General features: G+C 46.8%; 1 protein-coding gene across 2 annotated transcripts; it reads left to right on the forward strand.

Moving 5' to 3' along the window:
* The first annotated feature begins 879 nt into the window (after positions 1 to 879).
* PCDH8 (protocadherin 8) lies at positions 880 to 5,793 on the forward strand. Of its 2 annotated transcripts, none has more exons than XM_084878835.1 (3): positions 880 to 3,764; positions 3,948 to 4,155; positions 4,673 to 5,793. In XM_084878835.1, the coding sequence occupies exons 1-3, from the start codon at positions 1,122 to 1,124 to the stop codon at positions 5,044 to 5,046; spliced, it is 3,225 nt and encodes a 1,074-aa protein (XP_084734961.1). In that variant the 5' UTR covers positions 880 to 1,121; the 3' UTR covers positions 5,047 to 5,793. The 2 variants fall into 2 exon arrangements, with proteins under 2 accessions (XP_084734961.1, XP_084734962.1); XM_084878836.1 differs by having other exon boundaries at positions 880 to 3,473.
* Positions 5,794 to 19,141: the final 13,348 nt, after the last annotated feature.

A 19,141-nucleotide genomic window follows, 5' to 3' on the forward strand; every position in this document is an offset into this window, starting at 1 on the left:
ATAATGGATACATGTGGCGTTTGCTCATTATATTCCAGTTAGCCAGACTCCACTGTGGAAACTGTTCAACGTCCTCTCCCCTTAGCTTGTCACCGTGAAATAATACAGACATTGGGCCCTCCGAAGGGATCTCCTGCCACGCCATTCTATTTCCAGTGCTAACGAGGGCTTCATAAGCCTTTGATACAGACTGATCTTTGAAACCTTTCCAAATCTCCTCAAGCTTATGCTAAATCCTATTTGGAACTTTTTCCCTTGCCTACTTAGCGCCCAGGATTTAAGAAAGCCATTTGGACAGTGCCGTGCATGCTAACACATCGCGGGGGTTCTTTTCTGAAAAAGAAGTGGCAACTCTGATCGCTGGGGCTCACAGGAGCAAGACACAATTGCGTATACAAATTTGAATAAAATCAATTTTCCCTTCTCCTTTGGGCTCCTAATCGAGAAGCTATTCAGGGCGCCGTGGGAAGCGGGGAGAGGAGGCGAGCCAAGCCTCGCCGGGCAGAGCCAGTCTGTGGAGAAAGGGCTGCTAGCGCTCGGAAGCCTCCGAGGTGCAAAACGCAGGGAGTGGGTGGGGGGTCCTGAGCCGCCACGAAGAAATCCCAGCGCGTTCACGCTTAGATCGAGCAGCCGGCACCGGAGGGAAACAAAGAACAAAATCTGTGCTAACTCCTCTAAACGCGCGGAAAAGGAAAAGCAAAAGGAGTTAAAAGAAACAAAGGAAAGATTTCCTAATTTTCTCTCTTGTTTTCCCTCTAAGCCTTTCCACATTAAAGGGATTGTAGGAGGCTGACGTAGGAGCAAGCGCAAGGACGCGGTGGCCATTGGCTGCCTGGCTCTGGTGATTTGCATATCGGCGGCTATAAAAGCGGAGGCGGCGCGCGGCGGCGCAGCAGCAGCCGCTGGAGGAGGGAGGGAGGTGTGCAGAGTGAGGGCGGATCCGCGGGTCCGCCGCGCGTCCTCAGAGCCCGCCGGAGCCTGGAAGCTGCAGCCGCCAGACTTCTCCCGCACGGAGCTGGCAAAGGGCGTGCTCCGAGGAGCCCGGGGCTCAGGTCCGGACCTGCAAACCAGAGAGGAATCTTCTCTTCAGCCTTTTGGAATAGAACTTGGGGGCTGGCGGCATGAGTCCAGTAAGGCGCGGGGGTAGACCCCGCCTTTTACCTTTGCAGCTCTTTAGCCTCTGCTGGGTGCTCTCTGTAGCCCAGAGCAAGACGGTGCGATACAGCACCTTCGAGGAGGACGCTCCTGGCACGGTCATCGGGACTTTGGCTGAGGACCTACATATGAAAGTGTCCGGAGACACCAGCTTCCGCCTGATGAAGCAGTTCAACAGCTCGCTGCTACGTGTGCGTGAGGGTGATGGGCAGCTGACCGTCGGGGATGCGGGCCTGGACCGCGAGCGGTTGTGCGGCCAGGCTCCGCAGTGCGTGCTGGCCTTCGACGTGGTCAGTTTCTCGCAGGAGCAGTTCCGGCTGGTGCACGTGGAGGTCGAGGTGAGGGATGTCAACGACCACGCGCCGCACTTCCCACTGGCCCAGATCCCCGTAGAGGTGTCCGAGGGCGCGGCCGTGGGCACACGCATCCCCCTGGAGGTGCCAGTGGACGAGGACGTGGGCGCCAACGGGCTGCAGAGCGTGCGCCTGGCCGAGCCACACAGCCCCTTCCGCGTGGAACTGCAGACTCGAGCAGACGGCGCCCAGTGTGCCGACCTTGTCCTGCTGCAGGAGCTGGACCGCGAGAGCCAGGCCGCCTACAGCCTGGAGCTGGTGGCCCAGGACGGCGGCCGCCCGCCGCGCTCCGCCACGGCCGCCCTCAACGTGCGTGTGCTGGATGCCAACGACCACAGCCCGGTCTTCCCGCAGGGCGCCGTGGCCGAGGTCGAGCTGGCGGAGGACGCGCCCGTGGGCTCGCTGCTGCTGGACCTGGACGCGGCCGACCCTGACGAGGGCCCCAACGGCGAAGTCGTGTTCTCCTTCGGCGCCCGCACCCCGCCGGAGGCGCGCCGGCTCTTCCATCTCGACCCGCGCTCGGGACGCCTCACCCTCGCGGGACCCGTGGACTACGAGCGCCAGGACACCTACGAGTTGGACGTGCGGGCGCAGGACCGTGGCCCGGGGCCTCGCTCGGCCACCTGCAAGGTCATCGTGCGCATCCGCGACGTCAATGACAACGCGCCGGACATCACCATCACGCCCCTGGCCGCCCCGGGCGCGCCTGCCGCCTCGCCCTTCGCTGCCGCCGCCGCCGCCGCTGCCGCTGCTCTCGAGGGGGCGGTCACGACCTCCTCGGCTACGGGGCCCGGGACCCCGGAGGCCGGCGCTGTCTCTCTGGTGCCAGAGGGGGCGGCGCGCGAGAGCCTGGTGGCGCTGGTCAGCACCTCGGACAGGGACTCGGGCGCCAACGGGCAGGTGCGCTGCGCCCTCTATGGGCATGAGCACTTCCGGCTGCAGCCGGCCTACGCGGGCAGCTACCTGGTGGTGACCTCTGCATCCCTGGACCGTGAGCGAATCGCCGAGTACAACCTGACGCTGGTGGCCGAGGACCGCGGCGCGCCTCCGCTGCGCACCGTGAGGCCCTACACTGTGCGCGTGGGCGACGAGAACGACAACGCGCCGCTCTTCACGCAGCGGGTCTACGAGGTGTCGGTGCGCGAGAACAACCCGCCCGGCGCCTACTTGGCCACGGTGGCTGCCCGGGACCCGGACCTGGGCCGCAACGGCCAGGTCACCTACCGGCTGCTGGAGGCGGAGGTGGGCCGCGCTGGGGGCGCCGTGTCCACCTACGTCTCCGTGGACCCGGCCACCGGGGCCATCTATGCGCTGCGCAGCTTCGACTACGAGGCACTGCGCCAGCTCGACGTGCGCATCCAGGCGAGCGACGGCGGCGTCCCCCAGCTCTCCAGCAGCGCCCTGGTGCAGGTACGGGTGCTGGACCAGAACGACCACGCGCCGGTCCTGGTGCACCCGGCGCCGGCCAACGGCTCCCTGGAAGTGGCAGTCCCGGGGCGCACCGCGAGGGACACGGCTGTGGCGCGTGTGCAAGCCAGGGACGCGGACGAGGGTGCTAACGGGGAGCTGGCATTCGACCTCCTGCAACAGGAGCCGCGAGAAGCTTTCGCCATCGGCCGCCGCACGGGGGAGATCGTGCTCACGGGCGATCTGTCCCAGGAGCCCGTAGGCCGCGTGTTCCGGGCGCTGCTGGTCATCTCCGACGGCGGCCGTCCCCCGCTCTCTACCTCTGCCACCGTCAGCTTCGTGGTGACAGCAGGCGGCGAAGGGCGGGGGCCCGGAGCGCCCGCCGGCGCCGGGAGCCCCGAGCGCTCTCGCCCACCGGGCTCTCGGCTCTCAGCGTCCGGGTCGGCGCTGCAATGGGACACGCCACTCATCGTCATCATCGTGCTGGCCGGGAGCTGCACGCTGCTGCTGGCCGCCATCATCGCCATCGCCACCACCTGCAACCGGCGCAAGAAGGAGGTGCGCAAAGGGGGGGCCTGCCGGGAAGAGCGGCCCGGGGCGGCGGGCGGCGGCGCCTCGGCTCCCGGCTCCCCGGAGGAGGCCGCCCGGGGAGCCGGGCCCAGACCCAACATGTTCGACGTGCTCACCTTCCCCGGCAGCGGCAAAGCGCCCTTTGGCAGCCCCGCGGCCGACGCGCCCCCGCCCGCAGTCGCGGCCGCCGAAGTGCCGGGCGCGGAGGGCGGCAGCGTCACCGGGGAGAGCTCCTGTCACTTCGAGGGGCAGCAGCGGCTCCGCGGCGCGCACGCCGAGGTGAGGCCCTCTGCGGCTGGGCGCCCCGCTCCGTGCTCCACGGACAGGCTGGGGGAAGCCACTGGAGGGGTCTGGGTGGGCGTGCCAGATAGATGCCTAACCTGTCACATTTTTGTTTGTGTTTGTTTTGTTTTGTTGTTCCTTGCCCAACCCTCTCCCCCATTCTCCCATCCCCTGCTGCAGCCCTACCGCGGCGCCTCCGGCTTCGGAGCGGAGCCGGCGCCCCCTGTGGCGGTGTGGAAAGGACATTCTTTCAACACCATCTCTGGCCGGGAAGCGGAGAAGTTCAGCGGCAAAGATAGCGGCAAAGGAGACAGCGATTTCAATGACAGCGACTCCGATATCAGTGGGGACGCCCTGAAAAAGGACCTCATCAACCATATGCAAAGTGGTGAGGACTCCTCTTTCCCTCCAAGTTGAACATTCCTCCTCTCCCTCCCTCCCCCTTTGACACTCATTCCCTCCTTTCAATCTCTGTTGCCCACGCCACGCCACTCCCTCTTCCCCACTTTTCTCAGTCCTGGAGTTCCAGACTCCAGCAGGCCCCACACAATGAATTTTAAAACGCAAGGTTGAGACAGCTTCACCGTTTGAATTAAGCTCCACCCTGGTAGGCAGAGGCAGGGGTGATGCTAGCGACCCACCCGACGGCTTTTTTTTTTTTTTTTTTTTTTTTTTTTTTTTTTTTTTTGAGGTGGGGTAAGGCTTTGGCTTCCAGCAAAAGAAGCTGAGCCAACTTGGAGTTAGGTGGCTTTACAGCAATGTTCCTTTCAAATCTTCAGTCACTGGCATTCATCTTCCTACAGGTTTTCCTTTGCAGCCACCCTAAGCCTGTCTGACATCCTGAAGATGGAGGCATACCAGTCTCAGTAATATTCATGCTCTCTCCCTCTCTCTTTTTATATTAGGACTGTGGGCATGCACGGCTGAGTGCAAGATCCTGGGCCACTCAGACCGCTGCTGGAGCCCATCGTGTGGAGGGCCCAACACCCAGCCCTCCACACACCCACCAGCCCAGATGTCAACCTTCTGCAAGAGCACCACGCTGCCTCGGGATCCTCTGCGCAGAGACAATTACTACCAGGCCCAGCTGCCCAAGACAGTGGGGCTGCAGAGCGTCTATGAGAAAGTGCTGCACAGAGACTATGACCGGACAGTCACCCTGCTCTCCCCTCCTCGTCCAGCGAGGCTGCCAGACTTGCAGGAGATCGGGGTACCCCTCTACCAGTCCCCACCTGGCAGGTACACGTCCCCAAAGAAAGAAGCCGATGAAAATGTGTAACCCCACGCTGCATGTCTTCACACACATATACAGGTCACTCTGAGAAGCCCCTAAGTTATTGACCGGTTTCAGTGTTATATATATAAATATGCAAGATGTGCCTTAAAATGAAGTTGTTGGGAGCTATTTCCAATCACATTAGTACTGTTTGGTATTTGCAAACAAAACAAATGTAGTTAATGTAATTTTTATGAAATGTGTGCTGTATTTAATTTTTCTTATCATGCTATTGACTTTTAATTTCACTTGCAGCTTGACATTTTCTTAGTGTTTTTAACCTGTACATTGTGTAATGTAATGTTTGTATATAATGAAATTTTGTTATATTTTTATATAATAAAAGCTAAAGTGGAAGTTATTGCCAAAGGAAATGTCTGTAAGACAAAAAAAAAAAAAAAATGTTGCAATTCCTTAATGGAAATTTGTCTTTTACCTAAAACAATCTAGTGTTTGAGAAGTTTTGCCTTGCCAAGTATAACTTGTATATCTTGAGTTTGTGGTAGATTTCAAGTTCAATGTTATTTAATTACATTTGGTTTTCTGTAAACCGTGTCACCTATAAGCACAGTAATAAAGGATTTGTCATGTGTTTGAGGAATCTGCTAATTGCTTTTCGTGAAGATGCCTGTAGTCAGCTACTCACAAATAATTTGAGTATCAAAATTAAATCTCAAGAAAAAAATGGAGAAAAAAAAACAAAAATAAAAAAAATTTTAAACCTCAGATGGGCTGATTATTTGGGCACTATTAATGTTCACAGCAATATTAAACCTGTGGGATTCAAGTATTGGAAAACCTCATCAAGGTATTAAAAATATTTATTGATTTTGTTAAACATGTGCATCTCCATAAACATTAGGAACTCTAAAAAAAATTCCTGCCCTTGCTTATTCACTCAACAAATATTTATAGTGCATCTACCATAAAGTCAAAGAAAACTGGACTGTTCATTCACTGAATTAAGCAAACCTTAGTAGAGCTTTTACTAACCAGAGTAACTACTAGGAACTGGGGTTCAAGATTAGGAATATATAGTCCCAAGAAGCTCTTAGCATATTATGGATGTTAATATAAAAAAGACACTCAAATTTATGTGTGAAAAAATGACATGATGCTCAGAATCTGCTTTAAAATTTGCTAAATGAAATAAGATTGATAAAATATTGATCACTGTCAATGCTAGCATGGGTACATGTGTGTAGGGATGGGGGTAACTATACCAATCTATTTGTGTATTTGTGTTTGAAAGAGTACATAATGGAAGGTTTTTGAGATCTATGCCTTATACTCTACACATTCATTTCACTTGAGATTAAAATGATAATAATGAGAGCTAGCATTTACTGAACAAGCTTTCATATGCGTGAAGCTCCTTACAAAGCACTCTGCATGCACTATCTCATTTAATCCTCAAGTCTATCCCCAGGAGATGGGAACTATCTTACTCTTCATTTCACAGATTAAAAACAAACAAATGACAAAACCAAAACCAACCGACAACAAAAAACAGCCACTGTGAGGTTAGGTAAAATGCCAAAAGTCACACAGATAATAAGTGGCCAGGATTATTCCAGACAACAAAATAAAATGAAGCAACTAAAGTTTTTTGTTTTGGCCCTGGACAGTGTGGCTCAGTTGGTTGGGTGTTGTCCCATGCATCAAAAGATTGCCTCTTTGACTTCCGGTCAGGGCACATGCCTGGGTTGTGGGCTAGATCCTAGGTAGGAGGAGTGCAGGAGGCAGCTGATCGTGTTTCTCTCTCTCCCTGTCCCCCTCTCTAATAAAACAACAAAAAATAATTAAAAGTTGTTTTGTTTTGTTTTGTTTTGTTTTGTTTTTAACTTGAAAGAAACAAAGTGTTAGGTGAAACGGTCCCAATGCATTGCCTTTACTGCCTGGTTATTGTTTAGCCCTTTATATTTACGACGTGCCTGTGTTCCTTTATTACTAATCATATAGTGAGGCGCTGTAATGAACAGAGGAGCCCTCGAAGCTGCCTGTTGAAGTCATAATTAGAACCAGTGGTGGCTCCAAGCTGAGCAGCAGGGCAGGCACAAACAAGTGCTTTGCCCCCCACGACCTAAGAAAAGTTTGGTGGTTTCTACATGCAACTGAGCTGATTTGGGAAGCTCAGAGAAGCTCGGAATGCCCAGGCCTCAGGTTCCAAAAGAAAACATTGGATGTGGCCATGTTATCAGACAATTCTGGAACCTGATGACCAGATCCCTGGGGAGCGGAGCTCCCATTCTTATCTATAAAGCTCGCCCAGCTAGTGTGGCTCAGTAGTTGAGCATTGACCTAACATCTAACGCTTTATTCTTGGGCAGTCCCATCATCGCAGAGCAGAAGAATGAATAATCCCACACTGCAGTCTAAAAGTGTCCAATCTCTGAAGGTGTGTGCCTGCTTCAGACCTTCAAAAGTAAAATAATGTCATTGTCATTATTTTACTTTGTACTGTGGAAGCTATTTCGTTATTCCAAATTTTAGGTTTGCAAAACCTCTATGGTTTCATTGTCATAATTTCCCTTAGAGAAATGGCCATTAAATTACTTTGTTTTTGCTTGGGACTTAAAAAAATATCGAACACACTATTCAGTACTTAAAAAGTATTTTCAAAAACATAATAAAAGAGGGGGTGCATGAGGCTCTTCTCGTCTAGCGGTTGGCAGCAGGAACCCTAAGAGAGACAGGAGCTGTATAAAAGAGGCTTTCTGTTTTTCTCCAAAAATGTTTATTATCAAGTACATTTTTTAAAAACTTATTTCTTTATTAAATCAAGATAATATATGTGCAGAAAACATAGGACAATGCCTGGCCTATAGTTATAGTCATTAGATTCTCTTTTCCTCTTTCCTTGCCTTCCTTTGGAGCCAGTCTTTACCAGAACTGCCAGTGCAGCCCCACCCACTAAGGAAGATGAAACAGACTGAGGAAGCCTGGCCTTGCTCTGAGACTGGTTTGTTCTCTTTACTTCTTCCACTTTCACTCATGTATAGTCAACACTGTACAAACAAGTGTGCTAAAGTAAACACCACAGGCAAACTCACCAGGCTTAGACTATTATGATGAAACCACAAATACCTCTTTGGAGATATGACAACCTTTGGGCACTTTAACTGTGAGCATTGGGACATGGGAAGGCCCTTGGAGAAAAGGGAGGTCACCTTGAAAAAGAAACCTAAAGCCAGACTCTCTATTTCCTATTTTTATGTCTTGCCCCATTGACTTGGATGTCCTATGATACTTATAATAAAATATCCATCAAAGAAAAAACTCCAAAAATTAAAATATAAGTGGTTTCAACATCTATTAAAATTCATTGTAAAACAGAGCAAAAATAGGATGTATATATCTAAATACAAATATGTATGCACATGGAGAGAAAATATGAAACATATACACTGAGTGGCCAAATTATTATGAATGCATAATAATGAATGCATAATAATCTGGCCACTCGATGTATATCCTATATAATAAGAGGTTAATATGCAAATTGTTTCCTAGACCAGGAGTTCAACCAGCAGGCAGACCGGCCAACTGCCTATGTCCCCTCCCCCTGACCAGGCTGACCAGACCCCACCCATGCACGAATCCATGCACCAAGCCTCTAATCCTATCTAATAAAAGAGTAATATGCAAATTGATCATGCCTCTGGTACACAAAGCCATGCCCACCAGCCAATCAGGAGTGTGTATGCAAATTAATCCAACCAAGATGGCTGTGGCCACAGAGAGAGCAGGAAGCTTGGATTTCCCCAGCAATGGAGGAAGCCAAGCTTTCCACCTGCTCTGGAGGGCCAAGGCCTCCACTCAAGATTACAAAGTTTCAATTATAGAAGATAAATAAATCCCAGATCCCAGGGTCTCTGCTTGAGTCACTGGGGGGTGTGGCCTGCCTGCAAACCACCACAGGCTCCTCACCCAGGTTGCCACATGCCCTAAGGGAACCCACACCCTGATCCAGGACACCCTTCAGGGTAAATCATCTGGCCCCCACCTGTGCACCAGGCCTCTATCCTACCTAATCCTATCTAATAAAAGAATAAAATGTAAATTGACCATCACTCTAATACACAAGATGGTTGCCCCCATGTGGTCAAAGATGACTACCCCCATGTGGAGATAAGATGGCCGCCACAAAATGGCCATTAGGGGAGGGCAATAGGGAGGCACCAGGCATGCAAGGGAGGGCAGTTGGGGGTGACCAGGTCAGCAGAGAAAGTAAGTTGGGGCGACCAGGCTGCAGGAAAGGGCAGTTGAGGGGAACCCAGGCCTGCAGGGGAGAGCAGTTGGGGGTGACCAGGCCTGCAGGGGAGGGCAGTTAGGGGAAAATAGGCTGGCAGGGGAGTGGTTAGCCATCAATTAGGCTGGCATAGGAGTGGTTAGGAGGTGATTAGGCTGGCAGGCAGAAACATTTAGGGGCAATCAGGAAGGCAGGCAGGCAAGCAGTCGGGAGCCAGCAGTCCTGGATTATGACAGGGATGTCCGACTGCCCTCGAGGGGTCCCAGATTGGAGAGGGTGCAGGCTGAGCTAAGGGACACCCACCCCCATGCACGAATTTTGTGCACTGGGCCTCGTGTGTGTGTGTGTGTGTGTGTGTGTGTGTATGTGTGTGTATTGAGTGGCCAGATTATTATGCATTCAGATATCATAATAATCTGGCCACTCTGTATAAAATGAGGATGAGTTCCATGGTATAATTAGCTACATATCTGGCTTATTTCACTTGGCAAATATAAGCTTTTATAATTTAAAAATTCCATTTTAGTAAACAAGCATATTAACTTTAGTGAATTCAGTAACAATAGGATAATTGGAATGCTGTAAGTTTTGAAAGCAAACAGAAGCAAAGTAATACAATACTCAATAGGCACTGTGCTTTGCAACAACTCAAAAGGGTTTTGAAAATACTGTTTAGTTTTCAATAGCTATGCAGTAACTCAAGAGAGTATTTATTATTCCCTTTCTTCAGAAAAAAAAATAATCTTCAAGGCAATTTACCCACAGGTTCAAAGTCATCTAAAATGTGAATAGCACGTAGGAAAAGACAACAGGCAATAAAAGCCATCACTTAAAGCACTGAAGTAAACATGCTCCTGTAGCAGGGGTGAGGGTGGGGGTAGGGGTGGGAGGTTGGGTATTTTTGCTCATTAACAGAATACAGGTTTGGCCCCCACAAAACTTGTTTAAGGAATTTCAACATGTCAAAGTGAAGCATGCATAATTTAAAACAGAATTAGGGAAATTCCATTTGCCAACTCAGTATGACACTAGACAAGATCACGGATGTCTCAGATTTAGCATGTCCAAGTCAAAATCATCCTTTCTTCTCTGCCACCATTACTCCCAAAACTACCCCTCTGGCAATTGTTTTAAACTCAACTAATGGGATTGCAGTTTTTAGATTAAACCAAAAATATAAAAGTCATTCCAAGACTTCACCATATTTCTTACTTTCACTCCTCAAGGTCTATTTTCTACATACTGGTTAATTGTCCCTTACTCCACGATAGCAGATATAACGCTCTGCTCATGTCCCCACTGTTGATCCCTGAGTTCACCTCAAATGCAATGGACACTTCTGGTTACGTGATGACAGCCTCCATCTCAAGCATCTGTGTCTGCTGCTGCTTGAAACTTGCTGAGGACTTGGGGTCCCACCAGAGTTGGGGCCACAGCAGCTTGTTTGGCCTGTGCACAGAGCAGTCTGTACTGGGGACTTAAGATTTGCAGAGCTATCCCTCAGCTAATTAGGGGCAGGTGTTGGTGAATAAATACTCCAATTTTCCCATCCCTTGAAGGAACAATTTCTATCTCTTGAGGGTTTTAAGGAATTTCAACATGTAAAAGTGAAGGCTGCATAATTTAAAACAGAATTAGGGAAATTTCTGCCCCACTTGCCCACAGCAGCGACCCACTCAGTAACATCCTCTTCATCGGCTTTCATCCCTCCTTCCCTGTCTCACATTCCTCGCTGTGCTTCCTGGAATGCCCTGTCCAAGGTCCTGGTTTCAGTGCCTATTTTCACAGAGACTATCCACATCAGAATGGCTACATAAGAACAAGAAGAAGAATAAAGATGTCATTTTTTAGAGATTACTGCTTTCCAGGCACTGTACCAAGCATTTACAATTAATGTTCACAACCTTCCCAGATAAGTACTCATTGAACTATCTTATATCCATGGGAGAGTGAGACTTGGAGAGGTAAGGTAACTTGCCATAGGTCATGCAGTTAATATTAGAAGGAACTGACATTAAATTCATGATCTGTCTGATACAGAAGAAGGCCTACCGCCTTATTTAAATTTTTATTGCTTCTTTTCTGGTCTCTAGCAAAAATCTCCTATCTGCCCTCCCAGGAGTCACCATTCCATCCTCCACACTGCTGCCAAAACGACCTTTTCTAAGCATCTGATCTTGTCACTCTTCTGATTAATACCCTCATAACTTCCCCTTGCCTTTAAGATAAAGTCCACAGTGCTGTCCATGGCATTCAGACCCTTCTTGCTCTGTCCCCTGCCTCCCCCCACAACTTCCCTACCCACAGGCACACCTGGTGCTTCAGCCAAAAAGACCTACTTGTGTCTCGCTTCTTCATCCTGGTCCTTCTGCCTGGAATAACATTCTGTTGCCCCTCACCCTCTCCTTACCCCACCCTTTCTCTTCTTTGGTCCTTTATTCTTATCCTTTAAGACTGCTGAAGAATCACTTCACCCTCTCTTTCAGCCAACAGCCACACAGGGCAGAGTGCACCTCCTGTGTGCTTCCTTAGCACTTGCCAAACTGAAGGTAATTGCTTTTCCACTTACCTGTCTCCTGCACTAACCCATGAAATCAAGGACTGCCTAAGTCCTTCATCTCTCTCTATCCCCACCACCTGCTATACTGGCTGATCCATAATAAGGATTCAATAAAAGCACTTGCTGAATAGAATGATTCACTGAGCCAAGCACTAAAGGTCATGGTTACACACCATAGCCAAGAGACTCTGTATCTATAAATCAACATATGTCCCCACTGAGAATTTGTGCTAAATATGCCTCTTAAATAATCCAAATAATTGTCAAATCTTTGCTTGTGTTCTTTAAATACAACAAACCATTAAATTGATGAAAGTGCCAAATTGCCTTCTATGCTAAATGTTGGATATAAGTTTCTTATCCTATTAGGACTTTGTCTAGTTTGCCGAATCTTCTATCAATTCTAAGAAAGTCGCTGTAGAGGGGTGGAGATTTTATTCTAATGAATGTCACTAAACCATCAGAGAAAAGGCTGGGCTGTTGGAGGTGATGGGTAAGTGGGGGGAGTCTCAATATTGTTCAGCAACTGACTTTCAGCTACCACTTTACCTGGTTATGATTAATCCTGCTTATTTGCCAAAAGCCCTCAATCATCCGGCGCATTGAAGGGCTGAGAATTCGGAAGATGCGGAAGTGCTAAGGACTAGGTCAATATCTTCCTGTGCTAAAGAAATTTGATGTCATCACTCTGTCCTGGTGTTCCTCCCCATATATGTGGAGGGGCAATTCCCAGGCTATGTCTGCATATGAAAGTTAGTCAAAATCACATTCTACATGTAACTACCTAGATATTTTCAGCTACCCATTTGGGACTCTTAAGTCCTGCTCTACCTGATTCTCAAATGATAGAAAGTTCCACACGATAGCTTTTATTCTGGTTGGCTTGTAAGAGCACCTCCAGTTTTCTGAGAAGAGCCATAATAATTCCTGCTTTTCTGGTTGGATGCTTGGCTGATCTAGGAGACTAGGTCTGTCATTTTCTCCTTGAATGGTACAAAGCCCAACTCCTGTCCCTGTGGCAATTGCCTTTGATTTGTGGTAAGGTATTTTCCAAAGCACGTTTTAAAATATACTGCTCACCCCGACAGCCCTCTGAGAGCAGATCATAAGCAGGCCCATCAGAAAGGGAAACTGAGTGCAAAAGGTTATCAGAAGCAGGTGGTTTCCCAGGCCTTTCTTTTCCTAACCCTACCACCTCACCCCTCTCTCTAATGCTTATAAAATGGATATATTTATTTAACATAAGTCTCCAGACTTAAGTTCATTTAAAATTATTAAGAATTGAGTCACTGGGGTTGTGTTTTGGCCGCATCTCTGCATTCACTCACCCAGACCCATGTTCTAGAATACAAAGCTGCTATGATTCATTTCTGCTCTTCAGCTTCACTCATCAGGGAAGCCCATTGCTCTTGCCATGAGCTGAGTGATGTCACAGAAATTCCTAGGCTGGGGGCATTAGTTTCAGAGGCAGCTAAAAAAAATAACTGTCAGGCAATCTGACATGGTAGCTGTGAAGAAGTAAGAGAAAAGAAGAGCAACACTGGGTTGTTTGTGCTGTCTCTTACTCCTGATTGAGGACACAGAGAACTGCTGATTTGTTTGACCAAGTCATCCGTGTGTGCACTGCTTATGTAACTCCAGCCCGACAAGGAGCAACGAACAGGTGTGGGCAGTGCAGGGACAACCAGTTCATAAGGCCCATCAAACCCCCCATGAATGCCACCAGAACGGGAAATTACAGTTCCAAAACTCCTCCCCAAAAAAGAGTCCTGCATGAGGTTGGCATGTTAGGGTGGGGAACCTGAGGTGGGATAGGGAGATCAACTGCTAAACTGCCTTTGAGCATCTATCCATTAATTGTTTTGGATTTTGTTTGCTGAATGGGGATGGCAAGTTTGGAGAAAACTGGGAGGAGGAGAGGGCAAGCACCCTTTCCTGCCCTTTCCTCACTGCCATTCTTCAAAATAAGTATGAAATGAATAGTTAAAGGATTTAGGCTTAGGGGACCTAAATCTTGCTTGTAATCTTTTATTTTTTTTATTTAAATAGATCTAAAATAAATATGACAAAACATTAACATTTGTCAATTCTGATTGGTGGGGCACACAAATGTTTGTTATTTTTATGTGTTTTCCATTAAAACAAAAGAATACAGCTTTGAAGAACCATTCCATTTATCAGCATGCCCAAGGCTCCCTTAGGTCTTTACCCTACAATATTATCACTGCACTTCTCATCCCCAACTGAGCACTGCTCTGGGCAAGATAAAGATCAACGTAGGAGTGGTGATCATAATTACAGACAAAAAAGATATGAACATATGGATTTCCTGGTCAGAGAAAAGCTTATGAGGTTCTGGGATATAAGAATAGTGCTTCTGGCAGCCTATTTCTCCCCCAGGAGACACCTCTGGGTCAGCAACACCATGCACAGCTAGCTCACGTGAAGGGCATGTAGAGGAGAGAGAACAAACCAGGGCACTGTTTATGGGCTCTAAGAGAGCTCAGGATGGACCATCCCAACTGATTCCTCTTTACAAATATCGGTTTAATGATGTTCACACCCAGTCTAGTATGATCATGGTCCTGCAAATACATGTGGTTTCTTTTTATTTTAAAGGACCTTATCCTTTTAAGCACCAAACAAGAGACAGAAAAGGATGTTCAGATTGTGGTTTTTGGTAGAACAGAGAGAGACTGGCTGTTGAACTACTGTGTCTGGGTGTAAGGATTCTGGATGGGCTTGAGATGATCCTTAGAAGGTATAGGATTAAAGATGTGGTTCTCAGAGTAAGGTCACTGGACCTATGGAGGCCTGCTAGAATCTTTCAGAAGATCCACAAAGAAAATAACTATTTTCATAATAATACATAGATGTTATTTGCCTTTTTCATTATGTTGACAATTGCTCTGATGATGTGAGAGAAACAGGTGGTGCAAATACTGGTACCTTAGCATAAACCAAGACGGGGCACCACTATATCCTTTGCACTTGCAGGAAAAAAATGTCCTCAAGAATGACCTTGAAGAAGCAGTCACAATTGTTACACTTATTATATCTCAACCATTGGGTATGTGTCCTTTTAATATTCTGTGTTCTAAAATGGGAAGTATTTATAGAACACTTTCACTTCAAAAAGAAGTATGATGATGATGATCTCAAGGAAAAATAGCAGTGTGATTAAGTTGCAAGCTGAATTAGTTGCTTTTTCATGGAGCACCATTTTTACTTGAAAGAATGATAGGCAAACAAGCTATGGTTATTCACAATTGGGTATTTGGCAGACTTCTCAAAGATGAACAAAGTAAAACAACTGTCAGTCTTTGTTTCAAATTTAAACTTTCAAGCTAAATTAGAATTTTGGAAAACCTGTGAGCTTGACAGCTATCCAGTACTTAAAGACTTTTTAAAATGAGTTTGGTAGTGATATCAACAAATGTCAATGTTTCAAAACTTAGATGATCTGCATAACACAGTGAATCAATAATTTCCAAGTGATCCATAGCATTGATCACTTGGCGTTGATGTTGGTAATGGCTGTAAATTAGATTCTGTCATTTCAGATTACTCACTGTAATTATTTTCCTCTTATTATCCCCAAGCCTTTTATAAGATCTTATTTGATATTCCAAATTAGTCTCAAATGTACTGTAAGATATTAAGGGGCTGACATAAAAGGATAGTGTTAGAGGAAAAGCAGTACCACCACCACCACCCACCCCCATTTCTGTGGAAGAAGCAATATAAACCTACCAAGAGCTCAGAAGAATTAGCTGGAAAGTCTAGTGGCCCCTCCTCGGGCAGAGATGTCCCCTCTATAGCACATCTAAGAGGATTCACATTTCTTTTGCTAAGGAAAATGGTACTTTCCCTATACATGGACCCAGCCCTCAAAGAAATAACAATCTAATTGAAGGGGCTAGAACAAACATATGAAATAGCCAGAACAGATGACAGTAACTAATTAAGTGCTAAATTAATATGAAACCAGATTGAGTTTTTTAAAAAATTTCTCTTAGATGATTCCGAAAAATATTTTAGGGCCTGCAGTGCCTCTGGGTGCTAATTAAGAACAGTGATTATTATTGAAATCCTGATGTCACAGGATTCTGGGTTAAATGTTCTCACATCTTAATTTAACAAGCATTTTTCCTCTACTGGTGATCCTAGGTTTGGTTCTCAGTTCTTCCTTACCCCCACAATGAAGTGCTTTTCCTCAGGATGAGTCTCACTGTGTTGCCATCAGCCCGACACTCAAGAGATGCTTTTTCTGTGGGGGTCCAAGTTGCTGAGGATTTTTGTAAAGCATACAGCTCTCTTTTTATGAGCAGTGCCTGTCACTTCCTGGCACCAGCCATGACTGGTCTTCTCAGAGCTCCTGGACCATTTCTCTTTCATGCACGTTGTGCATTCTGTGCCTGCCTCGTTTTCTTTTTTGTTTTGACATATAGATGTGTGAACCGTTAGAGTCAAGGCTGAGGCTGGCCCCTTCCAGGTGGTCTTTTGTTATATAATTCTGTTTTGACCTCACTCTCAGCTCCTTTCTAAGTTATTTGCTTTCTTCCTTTGTTCTTAATTGTATTGTGCTAAATTATATTTTCGTCACATCCTTAAAAGCTGTCTTAAGTCCTCCAGAAATAAAGTGGATTATAAATAACTCTTCTGTTCTGGCACCACCTAGCAATATGACCTTGAGCAAGTCCTTCAACGGTCTGGGCTTCACTCTTAAGGTGTCTTCCAACTCAGCTTATGATTCTTAGCAGATGATGGAGGATTGGGGCCAACAGGGATTTTTAGGGCTAGGTTTACAAACTAGTTGCTAGGCTCCTTCTTTGATGTCACTCATCAACAGATATCTAGAAATAGATACAAAGAGTGGAAGGAGAATGCTATTGTCATATGCTTCCCTCTTGTCCTTACCTGTAGCAAGGTAAGGACATTCTCACAACTTGGTGAGCACCTGCTTTGTTCAATGCAAGATGCTAGGAGCAGGGACAGAGAACAAAATACAGCAGTTCCTTAAGTAACATTGTTTTGTCATAGCATTGATGAGAAAAACATCAGTTCCAAGCTGGGCCATGTGTAGTTTGCATGTCTGTGTGGGGTTTCTCCAGATACAACGGTTTCCTCCCACATCCCAAAGATGTGCACATGAGTGTCTACATTGTCCGAGTGGTGTGGGTGAGTGTGCCCTGTGATGGAAGGGCGTTCTGTCCAGGGAGGGTGCCCGCCTGGCACCCTGAACTGTCAGGATAAGCTCCTGCCACCCGTTACTCTGAACAGGAATAAGGAGACTGGAAAATGATGGTCTCGCTTATTTTTATTAATCTTTCTTAAATGTGTATATAGCTCCCATTTTTTTCAATGTTTAATATTTAAAGTGTTTTAGGTGTTTATTTAGAATTTAAATATGCCATAGGAACTTAACTCTCATTTATATCAATCAGCCTATGGTAAAATTGATTTTATCTATGCTGTTCTGCTTAAAGTTGCCTCTTCCAAGAACCTATCATTGACTTTAAGTGAGGACTTAATATAGATAAAATGTGACTCCTGCAGTTGAGAAGCTTAGCAAGTAAGGAGATAAACTCTTAGGAAAAGAAGACAATTGGAAAGAGGGGTGAGAAAGGGGAGAAGTGCTAAGTGAGGTCAGATTAAAGGGCCAGCCCTCCTGGAGCTCCTAGGAGCACAAGCCCAGCCAGCTCTGACCAGGGAAGTCCCTCCCACTCCACAGGCCTCCCCTCTCTCCCGTCAGCAGCAGCAGCAGCAGGAGAGGAGCCCTGGGGAAGGAGTCAGCTCCCGGTGCTGCAGTGCCAGGCTCCGTTCATGTGGATCCACAATAATAATAACTTCACACGTGAGTTAGCTTGTCTTTCCAGGCTCTGCCAAGTTTATGTGCCAGATGGTCCTTGCCTCCCACATCTGATTTACTGGAGGGCAGACCAGCTGCGCCTCAACCCAGGGCAGGCCCACATCTGGCAGCCAGTTGGTAAAATTTCTCCACACGACACTCGTGCCCTCAAATCATATCCCCCAGAGCAGTTCCCTTTCTGTCAAGGTTTTTTTTTTTTTTTTTGGTTTTTTTTTTATGTGTTTTTCTTCTTGCCTTATTTCTAGGACTGTTGAATATTTGTCAGCAACAGATAGGCTTAAGCACCTTTATGTCATAGAAAAGGCTTCTACTGTGATAAGTAAATAATGATGCTTCCATATACTGTAGTAAAAACACCCACAGATAAAGAGGCAGACTGCTTACACAAGAGCCATCTCTCTCTTCTTCCCATTGTATTTGGGGAGGGAACTTGCTCCAGGGAGGACCTCAGTCCCCAGCTCCAAAGGATGTGAACTGATTGCTTCAAGGTGATCCCATTCCTCTTTCTAGTAATTGGATTAGGGGTGTGAGGGTGACCCAGGACTGGCCAGTGAGTGATACATAAGTAAAAGTCTGATGGAAGACTTCTGGAAATAACTTTACTATCTCTTTAAAAAGATAGATAAATGTATGTAAATATGTATGGATGTATTGATGAATGGGTGGATAGATAAATAGATAGATAGACAGACAGACAGGTAGCTAGTTAATCCAAGAGAAAAACACTTGTGCACATAGATTTGTGCCTTAGTGTTCATAGCAGCTCTATGCATAATAGCCAAAACTTAAATAAATAAAAAACTGTTTGCCAGCATATAAATGGATAAACAAACTGTAGTATATTCAAACAATAGAATATTAATCTTCAGTTAAAATGAATAAACTACAGTACTGATTCATGTGGCAACACTGATGAATCTCAGAATCACCATGCAGAATCAGCGTCTACACTGCATGTTTCGTTTCTCTGCGGATCTAGAAACGGTCAATTTAATCTAGAGCGATAGAAAGCAGGTCAGTGACTGCTGGGGGAGTTGTAGGAAGGGGTTCAAAGAAACCTTTCTGGTTGGTGAAGATGTCCTGTATCTTGATGGTGGTGATAAATATACAGATGTCCACGTTTGTCAACTCTTCTAATCATACACTCAAAATTTTAGAGAATGAAATTGAAGCTCAATAAACTTGAAAAAAAATTTAAATAAACTAATGAAAAAGCCTGTAGTTTCTTCCTTTCATGAACACTGTAGTGTATAGATGTACACTTGAAACTGAGGCAACCATTTTGCAATCACAGTTTCCAAACTATGTGCAAGGGCACCCCGGGATGCCACAGTTAACTCACAGAGACCTCATGAAGTAAAGCTTCAAGGGGAACTTAAAAGCAGTGATACCCGGCGTCTGCCAACATGGCTCC

This window comes from Pipistrellus hanaki (assembly GCF_964339955.1).
Source record: "Pipistrellus hanaki genome assembly, chromosome: 3".
NCBI lineage: Eukaryota > Metazoa > Chordata > Mammalia > Chiroptera > Vespertilionidae > Pipistrellus > Pipistrellus hanaki.

What these genes read in the sequence shown, in the direction of transcription:
- PCDH8 (XM_084878835.1), top strand. Translation starts at nt 1,122, where the DNA reads ATGAGTCCAGTAAGGCGCGGGGGTAGACCCCGCCTTTTACCTTTGCAG. An exon ending in TCCGCGGCGCGCACGCCGAG is followed by an intron (nt 3,765 to 3,947) that starts GTGAGGCCCTCT and finishes CCCCTGCTGCAG; the next exon opens with CCCTACCGCGGCGCCTCCGG. An exon ending in CATCAACCATATGCAAAGTG is followed by an intron (nt 4,156 to 4,672) that starts GTGAGGACTCCT and finishes TTTTTATATTAG; the next exon opens with GACTGTGGGCATGCACGGCT.